At 41.6% G+C, this 14,153-nt stretch overlaps 1 protein-coding gene across 1 annotated transcript in view; it reads left to right on the top strand.

Moving 5' to 3' along the window:
• LOC137055553 (uncharacterized) overlaps positions 1 to 14,153 on the top strand; it is a 67,322-nt gene that overhangs the window by 11,946 nt on the left and 41,223 nt on the right. The window contains exons 2-5 of the mRNA XM_067429379.1: positions 4,712 to 7,038; positions 7,207 to 7,324; positions 7,601 to 8,120; positions 8,227 to 8,673. Coding sequence (XP_067285480.1) covers positions 4,894 to 7,038; positions 7,207 to 7,324; positions 7,601 to 8,120; positions 8,227 to 8,673 — 3,230 coding nt within the window. The 5' untranslated portion in view covers positions 4,712 to 4,893. The remainder of the gene's footprint in view (positions 1 to 4,711; positions 7,039 to 7,206; positions 7,325 to 7,600; positions 8,121 to 8,226; positions 8,674 to 14,153) is intronic.

Raw genomic sequence — 14,153 nt, 5'->3', positions numbered from 1 at the left:
CCTTCGTACATACCTGCTCTCTGTCAAAGGGACAGGTGTGCCTTTTTGGACAGAAACCAGTGGGGATTATTTTAAGTGGCGCGAAAAAGTGAATGAGTGTCGGGGAAGAAGAGAGAGAGAGAGAGAGAGAGAGAGAGAGAGAGAGAGAGAGAGAGAGAGAGGAGAGAGAGATGGCATGCGTTCAGATTGCCAGTCTCTATGGCTACAGCTTTCACCTCAATAGAGCGGCTTTCTCAAATTGTATTCATCCTATTTTGTTGCTGTTATGAGTGTTTTTTCTCCCTTCTTAGATAGAACTGTAGTTTGGAGAATTTTGTATCGTATTTGACGTATGCCGGTACACATTGTATGATTTTTGGGCTGTCTTGAAATGAAAGATGACCAATCATAGCGATTTTTGTGGTTGTTAGGGTTGGGTATCATTACATTTTAATAATACTGGCTCTGCTTATTGATTCTGATTTTAATTGAGTCCAAATTTTGATTCCAATAAGGTAAAAAAAAAAAAAAAAAAAAAAAAAATTTCATTCATATTAATGTGAAGTCTTGTTGCAAAACATCATGAACAAGAATCAACAGGCTAAAGAACACTTACACAAGGAACTTTTGCCTATACCGTAAAAACAACTAGGCTAACTAATATACATTTCAAGCGTTATTAAAGACAAATAATAAAGATATGATTGAAATAAACATTGTTTTAAGATTTTCAGGTGCAGGTTTAGGTACAGAAACTGTAATCAAGTGTAAACAATACATTACAAATTTAGTGACACAGTTATTGAGTCAAGAACGAGTGAATTTTAGGAGTAGGAATATTAGGCTGCTGTCACTTTAAGAGCTGCACAGATCCAATATGCCTGCAGCACAGAAAACAGCGCACGGGTCGTCTTTAAAATCACAATAAAATCACTTTTTTTCTGTGAGTGTGCTTTGGATGGGCATTAGACTATACTGTAGACTATTTTGTACATTTTTAATAAAATATTACTCAACTGACTTTTAAAGGGAATGGGAGATGTGACTCTGATTGGTTTATTGTGCATTACGCCCAAATTAGGAGACGAGGTATAACCCTTTTGGACCATGCGTCTGGCGCACCAACATAAGGCTTGTCTGACTTGATGGCCCTGATGACGACACAGCTGTTCCACGATTGGCCGGATTCACCGCGTGACAGCTATCACTTGTGTTTCGATTCTAAAGCCTTCAATTACACTAATGCTCACATATCAACTTATAAATACATATGCAAATAAATTATATTTTTATGTAAAAGTCAGTAAATTAATTATTAAATACAGGGGAAAGAATTGTTTTGGAATCGGACTTCCGGGCATTAAAAAAAACATTAATTTGTTGTTTTTATTGTATTGTTTATTATATTTATTAGCTTAGTCAGTGACACGGTGGGTTTTGGTTCTTTTGCTGTAAGGACCTACCCTAGAAATCTAGACGCACCCTAGCGGCAGCAAATCTAATCTGCCCGCGAGTGTCGTCTAGCAACTCTCAATACCCTTCTGAGATGTAAACGCCAAACTCTTGTCGGGCCAATCACATCGTGTATAGAGTCTGTGGGCGGGGCAATAATGACGACGGCCGAGTTGCGTTTGCGTGCTTCTAGTAAACACAGAAACTGGTGAACGGCGGTCTGTCAAATCAGCTTTGACCGCGACTCTGGAAGACTTGGAGTTAAGCTTTTCTCTGAGAAAAGAACAAAGAACGGCACTGAAGTCATTCTTAAAAAGGGAAGATGTGTTCAGAGTTTAGCCGACCGGATACGGCGAAAGTTTAATCTGTCAACAAGCTCTGTTTCACCTTCGTTGCTCTGGTTGGTTGTAGCGCTATCCTATCGTGTGCAGAGGGAGTTTGAAAGACAACCGTTTATCCGCCCCTCGGATTGAGCTGTCAATGGTGAGTTTCCAGACCAAACATCTTGATGTGGGTCTGGCTTGTCAGGCTAGTTGGGACCATTGAAGTAAGTGACATCATTTAGCGGAGTGATATGGAACTGTAATGTGTTCCAAACCTGCCTGGAACTACTTTAGCCTGAAAATTACTGCACACCTTAGAATGTTTGTCAACCAATCATATTCAAGCATTCAACAGTCCTGTGGTATAATCACAATCAATGTGACAGATTTTTGACAGATTTTTTTCAGTGAATCGGACAAGCCACAAAAGTCCAATTTTGATTTTATATTGTGGTAAAAATAGCCAGCTGTCTGTGCTCTGAAGGAGAATCTGAGGACTGTGGTCAGATACTAATATAAGCACAGCTCCTGCTCTGTTGACATTAGAGAACAGAGCTTCTTCGGTGGCTCTGTTTAATTAGACTGTGATTCTGCCGGTAAACATGCACAATAGATACCTGGGGAACACTGGTTCCCCAGAGGGGTCATTATGGCTGTTGCAGTGTCTTATTCTTTCCTCCGTGACTGTTATATTAAGTGCTTGTGTTAGAGGTGTTGTTATAGTGAAGCAAAACTCACTGTCAGGTGACTGTCCCGCCCCAATTACAACCCATCAGTGTGACTGTCAAGGATCCTGTCAACAGGCATTTTCCTCTCGTATTTCTCAAATAGGCTGCTCATGGAAATTAAGTGCAGCAGATTGTGGTATTTAGCAAGGCCTTTAGCGAGGGAGGTTATAATAGAGAAACAGAGCCGGCGATGAAGGTGTGAAGGTGTCTGTTTAAATGGACCCGACGGCACAGATGGTTTTCAGTGAATTAGCTGAGATGGCCTGTAACATTCCTGCAGTGCTGAAGGATGAGAGAGTATTTTTGGAGAGAGAAAGTCCAGGGAGGAAATGAGTGAAGGAGAGAGGAATGATATTGAGGAACCGGGTTATCTTATACTCAACACAGGCTGTTTGTGTGTGTGTGTGCACGTGTGCATGATGGACTTGCATATTTCATGAATATTCATTTGGTTGGACCAACTATTAATTTAACATTAAACATCTGCTTTTATACATACATGTAAGTTTGTTTTCCTTTCATTTGTGTGAGCAATTGCTCTGTTACAGTTAGAACTTCTAGTATAATGTGTACTCAATGAAAGTTGCTTTGGCGTGTTTTTACTGATATAGAAAAGAATCTGAAATATGTATTGTTTATTTTAAATCATCAATTTTCTTTGTTTTTATCTTAACACAGGGACAAAAACTTTTTGAAAATAACTGCTTGGAACTGAAAAACTACAAAACATACCGATACAAATGTTTAGTTTGAATGCATAAATGTTGCAATTTTGAATAGCTATCAATAAATGGAAGATATATTTGAGTCCAGATGGTGTCGTTCCGGCATCTTCCAGCAGGGGCTAACTAGGGCATGCTTAACCAGCAAAACCTTGACCGGGTCTGTAAACTTTTAATGCATGCCAGCAGAAGTACAAAATATATTCAGTTGTGTGGGCTTACATTCGGTTATTGTGGTTCTGGCTTCCTAGTATGAACACCCTTTCTTGGGGTAAACGCTGTCAGTGAAGGTTTTATTTGGGGAATGTAAAAGGTTATGTGTGTGCATTCGTGTTTCACCGACTGATTGTTGACATGAGAGCTGCTTTCATTTATCCTTCACTTTTGCTGCAGCAGCAGAGTCAATGACATGCACCTTTACTTTCAGAAGAGCGTGTGTGTGTGCAAAAAAACATGAGTGATCCTTCAATCAATCACCGGGCGTCTCAGAGGCTGCAGGAAGCACTTCCGTAGAGGAGCTTCATATTTCTATGTAAAAATACACAATTGCTTTTTTGTAGAGGTGCATGTGTGAAAAACTATGTGCTTTCCTGTGTGATGAAGAATTAGTAATTTTCAACGAGTCAGTTGTCAAAGCTGGTGTACTTGATTCTTGATTTCCTTTACACATTTTATGGGGAACTTTTGCAGTATCATCTATATATACGCATTGCTAATACTTGTAGGCCTGAATGGGAGTTTACTGTATGAGTCACTGAGGTTCAACACATGACGTAAATCCGTGTGTGTGTGCAACTGTAGGATCTTAAGGGATTAATTTCAGTAAATAAGCCCATCCCATCATGCAGATGCTCAGTTTGGCATTTCTCATACAGAATGGCTTTGTCAAAAATACATTTTTGCAAAAAAGGTAAAATACCATCAGTCGATTTCCCAAGTGTTATGACAGGGAAGTGCAGTCTGGAAGTCTCTCTTCAGTGGTGTATTTAGTCTCTGCCGGAGAACATTCTCTGTTTCTTTAGTACTATAGAGCAGAGGATAAATGGATGGGTGAACGATAGAATGAGTATGTTATCAGTGGGAAAGATGACCACTGCTGATATATAACCGGGTTGCTCCCTCTCTGTAATTGGATTTCTACTGATATGTCATGACGAGAAATGTACTAATCCCTTGTTTCGAAACAATTGTAATTATCCTTACAGACTCTGATTAACATCTAATGTTCACATAGAGGTTCATAATGGCATTTGTGCAGTGTGCACTACATAGAATATTTAAGTCAAGTAATTTTCATTTGTATAAGCCTTTTCACAAGCCATGTTGTTTAAAAGAAGCTTTATAAATGATGCATTAAGCTTTAAAGTCGTCGGGCTGTCGTGGCCTAATGGTTAGAGAGAGAAACTTGTGAGTTTCCAATGATAAACCAATGGTAAAAGAGAAAAAAATATAGGTAGCTATTGAAGAATTACAATTTATTAATTGTCTTTTCTTCCTTTTGTCTTAGGTGCAATGGTCCGTGCCATCTCCATCTGTAGTGGCTGTTTTGGTAGGAGAGGGTATCTGAAGAACGGCAGCTCCATGAACTAAAATACACTCACAGACAAGTCACAGAACTGACCGGAACAGGACAAGGATCTCTGTCTGTCTTCATCTCAGTGTCTCTTTGTGTTGTACTGTTATGACGCCATGTCTCAAACTGGAAAAGTCCTGCATTTGTATGTGGAGGTGAGATCCCCTCCAGAGCATGATGGGAAAGGCAGTTCCTGTGAGAAGACAGTGGAGCAAGATGGTCCTGTTGAGGCCTTGACCAAATTAGCACAGGCGGCATCTGGATTTTCCACACCTCCCAGCAGCACATTCAAACCAAATGTAAGCTTCCTACTACAGCCTTCACACAATTCTCTGGAATCCCCTCAAAGACGCAGCATTCCCCAGCAGGAGCCATTTCAACAGGTGTCCTCTGGCTTCAATAACAACATCGACAGTAAACAATTGAAACATGTCCACTCGTTGCCATACTCTGGACGGACATCTGGTCCGGGGAAGCCTTGTCGAGCCTGCAGTCATCACCAGGACTCTAAACCAGAGCTCGGACAGAGGTCCGTTGTCACTTTCAGCTACATTGAGAAGCCCCACATCAAAACAGTGGAGAGTCCTTGTAACAGTCCCAGTGGAGTAAAGGAGGCAGCGGCTTGCCCACGTAAGAGGTGTGGTGATCCAAAGCGCTCTCGACCTAATGAGTCTTCCTGCAATAATAGTCCATTTCACCAGCACATGGGTTATCCAGGATTTTGTTCTTCTACTTTGGATCCCGCCGGTCAAACTGCAAAGCAAACCCTGGGGGAGTTTGGCTCTCCCCAGTTAAAGTGTACGTTTTCTCGTGGCCCGGACTGGAGTCCAGAGTTTCACCAACGGCAGAGGGCACGATGCCAGTCTTGGGCAGGTTCACCAGTGCCAAACTGCAGTGCCTACCGCCATGATCCTGAGCCAGGCAGGGTTGAAGCTGCATGTGGTGTTTCCAGAAGCCCAGCATCAGATGCTTTCTCATCCCACACAGGGCATAACAACCAGCAGAAATCCACCTCCAGGTCCCAACAATGCCCCAACCAGAACCTCCCTTCACAGCAAGATTGTTCTGCACCAGTCAATCAAAGTTGGGGAAGCCGGGAAGACAAGCCTCTGTCAGGACAAATAACCAGCCTTACAAACACACCCACTCATGGTTTGAACCAACTGAGTGGAAGCAATAACTCCTCAGCCCTGAACAGTCCTGAGGTTGCCCGCAAGATTGCAGAAGAGGCCACCAAGGTGTCAACCATTTTCAACGAGGTCCGCAGTTCTCCCCCTCCCATTGTTTTCAGAGGTTCATCTAATTCAAGCAGCACAAACTATGGGTATCCTTCTAGAGAAATCCAGCATGAGACCTTGCAACAGAGTCCAGTGCAGCATTTGGCTGTTAAGATGAACATACCTGTGCATGAAGACTATTCTACAACAAATGGGGTTCCTCCGCACCTGCATGAACCTTCTAAGAGCTCAGATTTAAGAGATGACCTGGCTAATCACTCATTCTGCTCTGTCCCAGTGGGAGCCCCTGATTCTCCAGCCCTCCCGTCTCGTCTTCTTCGTCCAAGTTTGTCCAATGCAGACGTGTGTTCTCCACTCCGAGATCCTCGTCAACTTAGAGCGGACCTGCCAATCTCTGACAGCCCCACTTTACACCGTCACAAGCCTCCACAGTACACTGGAGAGGAGTGGACCTCCGGGGAGCCCTGGTTCCTGGAAGAGGATGACTGGGATGACCATGTCATTGCAGAAAGCGTGGAGATCTCCAGGCGGTTGTTCATCGGTCAGAGTGTGGACGATTCTCCAGTCAGTTGGACATCTAGACAGCAGTGGAAAGAGCAGGCAAAGAAAGAGGAAGTGAAGTTCAGTTTGACAGAAAAAATTGAAGGGACTCTCAAGAGCAGCAGTCCAGTCTACAGAAAAAGGGTTGAGGTCACAAAACGAGGAGAGGAGAGTGTTAGCCATTCAGTATGTGGAGCAAACCATAGCCCAGGGGAAAGAGTAGAGGAGATGACCAGGATAACGCAGCAACAGAGGCAGGCAGAATGGAGGAGACGGCAGGCTTTGCTTCTAGGGCCAGTGGTATTAGAAGAGGGAGATGGGGAGAGAGGGGAGGATGAACAGGGGTTTGGAGAACACCAGGCTTTGGCTGGGTCATCCCCGAGCTCCAGTGGAGTAACGGGAAGCCTAGGAGACAGAGATTGTATCTCACCAGAGTCCAGCCAGAACAGCAACCATTCAGATCACCCATCATCTGGAATACAGGTGAGACATTGTTCATAAAACCATTTTTACATGAATGGTCTAATTCTTAAACAATGGTTTAAGAACCATGTAAAGTTCCTTGGGGATGAATGAGGCCCATTGTTTGCAAGAACACCAAGTTCACTGATTATTATAAGCTAATGTGTTTATTTTGTGTGGGTGATGCAGTCGGATGGCGGTTCTTTGGTGCCAGGTCCATCTCTGCACTGTCAGAAAATGGCTCGTGCCAAGTGGGAGTTTCTGTTTGGCACTCCAGCAGAAAACACTGCCAGTGAACGAGAGAAGAGTAAGTAGCCTGTTGACCTCTTTAGTATCACTGATCTAAATTTAAGATCATTCAGATTCATAAAAAAGCAATTAATTGTGGTTTTCTATGATTATTTTAAGGCAGAAGGTATATTAAGATCATTTCAAGTGTATGCAAGTGTTTGAGTAACTCATGCACTGCAATATCACTGAGCTGGAATAGTCATCAACAAAACATTGTCAGTATCAATGGCACCAAAATTGATTGTTTTATTTCCCTTCATAGCTGAATGAATTTTGTATTTTATCCACTTAGATGTTCCAGAATCCTCCACAGCTCCACCAAGTGGACACTCCACCCCAATCCCACCCTCTTTTCTTCCACTCGAGGAGCTCGCTCTCAGAGCTAATCATGACGTTCAACACGTGGAGGTGGAGCTAGTGACTCCACCCCCTGCCGCCCCAGGCACCTCCCCCAAAACTGGCATAATTCGGCGAACTTTAAAATACTCTGAGACTGATCTGGATGCCGTTCCGTTACGATGTTACCGGGAGACAGACATAGATGAAGTGTTGTTAGCAGAGCAAGAGGACGCTGACTCAGCTTTTGGAAGTAACAGAAGTGTCATGGGAACTTCCTGTGCTGGGAGCAGCCCTCTAGGAGAGATGCCGAATGACAGAACAGATGGACAGGAGGATGGGGAGGAGGAGGAAGGAGCGGGGGAAGAGGAGGATGTTGCAAGTTGGGTCACTGTCAGGATGCAGGGCGATGTGAGGAGGTTGATGGCTGATCAGGAGCGAGCCGGAGAAGAGTTTTACAGTATAATGCTGAAGAGGTGGGAAGTGGCAAACACACACACTGATTTATTCTTTTAAAAAAACTGTTTAAAGATTTAGTGTGGTGAAGAATTACAGAAATAACAAGGTTATCTTTTTTTTTAGGCCCCGAGATCATTTTATTAACGACCACCCAGCTCTGAAATCTCCCATCCTGGTCCGTGGCCCTCGAAGAAGGTCCGGAGACAGTTTGGACACATTCAGCCGGCATTTTGAGAACATCATGGAGTCCCATCGTGCCAAGGGCACCTCCTACAGTAGTCTGGACAGTCTGGACCCTCTGACCTCTAGCACTCAAACTGTCCTGACCTTTGACCTCCCCACACTGACTCCCCAAATGCAGGGTCAGATCTACCAGAGTGTGCGGCAAATCGTGGAGCTCAGCTTTGCTCCATTGGCTCACGTGGAGATGCCGAGCCTCTCAGAGTCTGTGCTGACCATAACAGGGGACACCGATGCCACACGCGCACCGTCCAGTGAGCGCCTCAGCAGTGGGTCAGACGATCGCAACGGGCAGAGCTGGCAGATCATCACACCACTCTCACTGCCCAGGTTTGTGTCATTTTACATTTAATCATTTAGCAGACGCTTTTATCCAAAGCGACTTACAAAAGAGGAGAGCAATAGAAGCAACGAAACAAACAAGGGCTGTAAGAAGTCTCAGTTAATCGAACTTAAACTTTTTATTTATTTATTTAAATATATAAACAAACAAAAACAGACAATTGTATTGGATAGTTAAGTGCTACTCTTTATTGATCAGATGGAGCTGGAAAAGATTTGTCTTAAGATGTTTTTTTTAAATGGCTACAGACTCAGCTGCTCGAAATGAGAAAGGCAGGTCGTTCCTCCAGGTGGGAACGGTCCAGGAAAATGTCAGGTTTTTTAATTAGTGATGAATTAGTGATGAAAAATTAGAAACAAAAATAGAAACGCAGTGATAAATTGTATGTTTTAGGTATGACAACTTTAGTAGTATGCTCTAAATTGTGGCAAATGCCATGGAAGAATGTCATTCTGAGCATTATTTATCTTTTATTTAAAGGGTTAAAAAAATTCTGTCATTAATACCTCACCCTAATGTCGTTGGACACCCGTCAGACCTCCGTTCATCTTCACACACAGATGAAGATATTAGTGTTGAAATCCGATGGCTCAGAAAGGCCTTCATTGACACCAATGTCATTTCCTCTCTCAGACCCATAAAGGCACTAAAGACGTCGTTACAAAGCTCATCTCACTACAGCGGCTCTACAATCATTTATGAAGACACGAGAATAGTTTTTGTGTGCAGAAAAAAAACGACTTATATAGTGATGACTGATTTCAAAACAAAGCTTTGAACCGTTATGAATCAGTGAATCGATTCATGATTCGTATCGACAGTGTCAAAGGATTTCAGCAGTTTGACACACGGTCCAAATCATGAATCGATACGATGATTCATAACCATTCGAAACCTTGTTTTGAAATCAACCCATCACTATATAAGTCGTTATTTCGTTTTTTTCTGCGCACAAAAACTATTCTCGTTGCTTCATAAAATGATGAACTGTATGAACTGAACTGTAGTGAGATGGGGTTTGTAACGACGTCTTTAGTGCCTTTATGGGTCTGAGAGAGGAAATGACATTGGTGTCAATGAAGGCCTTTCTGAGCCATCGGATTTCAACACTAATATCTTCATCTGTGTCTGAAGATGAACGGAGGTCTGACGGGTGCCCAACGACATTAGGGTAAGTAATTAATGACAGAATTTTTGGGGTAAACTAACCCTTTAACCAGGAGAATCCCATTGAGATATTGCAGATATCTTTTCTTCCAGACACTTGAATACCTGTCCTTCATACAGATACTAATATGTTATTGCTCGTAGACTAAAGCGCCTTTCACACTGCACGTCGGACCCGCAATATTCCCGGAACATTGCCGGGTCGCCTTCTGTGTGAAAGCAACCACGTCCCGGAATAGATTACCGAACTGAACCCGGGTCGGGGACCTAGTAACATTGTGGGATTCGACCCGGGACGAGCGCTGTGTGAACAAAAGCCAAAACTAATGCCGCAACGTGTACGTAGTTGTCGTGCGACTCCTAGAGCTTGTTTTTTCAATAATACAACCCTGCAGTGCCAGAAGAGCTAGTCGGTGTTTTAAACGCAGAGAGTGTTCGTCTACAAAAGAAGATAAAATTAAGCAAGCAGAAATGTGCGCAAACTGGACACAAGTCGAGACCACGGAGCTCCTTACTATCCGCGCTGAAGCTGAGATCGCTCGCCATTATACGTCACATCCGGACGTCACGTGTCGACTCGACCCAGGACCGTTACGGGTTGTGTGTGAAAGCGCACATATTACGGTATTTCGCTGGCAGTGTGAATGGACCAAATCCAGCGGCCCGGGAACAAATGCCGGGTCGCATTATCCGTGTATTTGCCGGAATCGCAAATATTTCATATATATGAAAGGGGCTTATGAGACTCCGTCCCAATTCGCATACTATACGTCCTAAATAATATTCGAAATTAGAATTAGTGTGTCCCAAATCGTAGTATGTTGAAATGAGTATTCCAAAGATACCCGGATGGTCTACTTTGTGCAGATCCACGCACACTCTAATGGCTAAAATTGTCCATAACCCACAGTTTGGACAAGTGTTCGATTAGAACTACAAACACAGATAAAAAATGTTAAAAAACTACAAACATGGCGGGTGTGCAAGTCAGATGGTTAAGTAGAGAGATTCAGATAAAGGGGTTTGTTTGAGTGATTAATAATCTGTATCTAACTTGAGGAAATATATATTTATTCAATGTTATCCACATTATTCTTCATCTGGAACAGCATTGTGAACTTGTACGTTTGGTCTAACTTTTAAATGCATCATTATGCAAATTGCAAACACACGAGGAGAGTTCTCAGTATGAGAGAACCACGGTTGGCTGATCGTTACTATCTAAATGGTAGGAAATTAATTTCAATTGAATGTGGAGGATTTTAACTTTGCAAGATGATTGACAGCAGTTTAAATGGTGACGGAAAGCATGTAACTAAACGACAGAGCTGTCTGTTAATCATGATAGTAGTTTGTCCCAAAGCTTGCCTACTCTACACACTCAAAAGTATTTACTTTGTCTTGACAAAAACAGTACATAATTTGAGGGCATAGAACAAGCTGGCGAATTGGGATGCAGCAATATATTCTTTGCAATAGTTCGGTTTCTCCAGCAGATGGAGTTTGGAAGCAACAGTCTTTTTGTGAAGTGAAACATACTGTACTTTTATTTACTTTGACTTGGTGAATCTTAATGAAACGTGCCAAAAGAAAAGTGTTATTTCACCTCATAATCAAAAGAGAATGGCAATAATCTAAATAGAAGCTTTTTAATACAAAGTCTAAATTAATTTATATTTATATTAAATATTTTATGTATTTTATAAATTATTTATATACACATTCCATTTTTAGTTTGATTTGACAGGATAAGGTGGATTGCAAATACGCAAGTGTGTGTGTGTGGGGGGGGGTGCGTGCGTGCGTGTGCGTGTGTGCGTGTGTGTGTGTGTTGTGTGTGTGTGTGTGTGTGTGTGTGTGTGTGTGTGTGTGTGTGTGTGTGTGTGTGTGTGTGTGTGTGTGTGTGCGAGAGAGATGGAGAAGGACAGATGAAAGGCAAAGCAGATTTCTGGCAGAGAACTGAAGGAACTGCTGCATAGATCACCTTTAGACAGAGAACAGGAGGCTGGGAATAGTTTGAGGAATTATATTTATTTTCACAATCAGAATTTAGCTTCATAAATCTTCACGTATAGACTGTATACTCTTATATTTTAAGTCTGCCATGTCTCTGCCACCTGCTGTAAATGTTGTGTGCAGCACTGCTGTAGTAGCTCAACTTAACCACTAGGTGGTGACAGTCACTCATAAGTGCTATTTGTGTCACACGCATTACCATTGCTCATTTTGATCAAACCACTCACATTTCATCAGGAAATATTGCATTGAAACGCCTAAGTTTGATATAGAGCATGTGCAAAAGTTTAAGTCATAAATAAAATATACACAGCATAATGGATTTGCATTGGTTAGCCAACCTGTGAACCAATCAAAGCCTAAAAATGTATTAGTGTACTCATTTGTTATGCCAATTAAAATTGTTTCCATGTTGTTCGTTCAGCATGGCAGGAACAGTAGCAGCATTGTGGAGATGTTTAGACAATCGTTAAGCTCACTGACACAGAAAAACTCAGTCTTTAGCACTCTCTTTCTTTCTGTATTTTGATTTTTGTTTTTGACAGAGAAAATCATAAAGCATGTGAATGTGCATTACAATTTAAACGGTTAGGGTCCAAGAAGTCTCTTCTGCTCACCAAGTCTGCATGTATTTGATCAAAAATACAGTAAAAACAGAAATATTGTGAAATATTTTAAAGTGTAATTCATTCCTGTAATCAAAGCTGAATTTTCAGCATCATTACTCCAGTCTTCAGTGTCACATGATCCTTCAGAAATCATTCTAATATTGCTTCTCAAGTAACATGTTGAATATGTTGAAAACATTTGCCAATTTTTATGGAAAGCATGGAAACATTTTGTTTTTCGGATTTTTTGGCGAATAGAAAGTTCAAAAGAACAACACTTTGAAGTAGAAATCCTTTGTAACATTATAAATGCTTTTTTGACCAATTAAATGTATCATGGATGAATACAAAATATCATTTCAATTGCAAAAAATCACACTGACCCCAAACTTATGTGCAGTACTGTGTGTATGTGTGCATATTTAAAGCTCATCCTTCATCTCGTTGTCTTTGCTTTTAGAAGCAGCAGTTCAATGTGTAAGATTAAACACTCAGTTGAAGAGGATTCAGCTGCAGTCTGTTCGTGACCAATTGAGCGTTTTCTTTATCATTATTCTAAAGAATCGAGCATTTTAAAGTGCGTGTGAACTGAGGAGAGAGACTGAGAGATGTCACATGCCACACTGAACTGAGAAGGTCATTAGGGAGCGTCGACAATGTTTACAAAGAGAGCGAGAGAGAGAGAGAAAGGGAAACTCATTTGGAAAGAAAATTTGTCAAGTTTGTGAGGCGAACTAAACGGCTCTAGAAGGATCGTTGAATACAGATATCCGATGACTAAACAACGGATTAATTCAGTCACAAAGAGATAACAGCAGCACAGATGTCCACACACACCTGAGGAGATGATTGGGCGAGCGGCTCAGGTGGAGCGTTAATACAAACATGGCTCGGATCCAGAGACTCGTATCAGAGAGGCGATTTGGCAGAGGTGGTCTGAGGGAAAAAGCCCAACACTCGGTGTTTTGCTGGCATTGCTCTGTGCCGAAGGAGAGGAGCATCCTGACCCGCTGCCACACGCCGTACAGGTACACCCGGAAGATCATCACTGTACGTTAGTCTGTTATTGCACCGCAAAAAAATGCTTTTCTTACTTAATATTTTTGTCTTGTTTCTAGCAAAAGTAATTGTCTTGTTTTGGGGAAAAATATCTCAAAATGAATAGAGTTTTTGCTTAAAATAAGCAAAATAATCTGCCAATGGGGTAAGCAAAATCATCTCAATTCAAACAGAAAACAAGATAATTTTGCTTACCCCATTGGCAGATTATTTTGCTTATTTTAAGCAAAAACTCTATTCATTTTGAATTATTTTTCCCCAAAACAAGACAATAATTTTTACTTGTCTACTAATGTAAGAATTTTTTGATATTTTGATATCTCAAGATAAAAAAAATACTAAGTAAGAAAAGCATTTTTGCCGTGTGTCCTAACGAATTTTACATAAAAGTATTCAGCAACAATTGACTGTTACAAAAACCACAGCAACAACCCAGGGTAACACTTAATTTTATGGTGACGTTGTTACACGTTACTATATGAGCTTACTGTACTTACAGTAGGCTAATAATGCATAATTACTGATAACTCACCCTGAACCAAACCTGTTACACTTTATTTTACAGTGTCTGTGTTACAGTCAGATTATACATCTAAGTAATGAGTAATGATAATTAA

Source organism: Pseudorasbora parva, chromosome 21, assembly GCF_024679245.1.
Source record: "Pseudorasbora parva isolate DD20220531a chromosome 21, ASM2467924v1, whole genome shotgun sequence".
Classification (NCBI taxonomy): domain Eukaryota; kingdom Metazoa; phylum Chordata; class Actinopteri; order Cypriniformes; family Gobionidae; genus Pseudorasbora; species Pseudorasbora parva.
The sequence above is the reverse complement of the archived record's forward strand: the minus strand, read 5'-3'. Positions and strand labels throughout refer to the sequence as shown.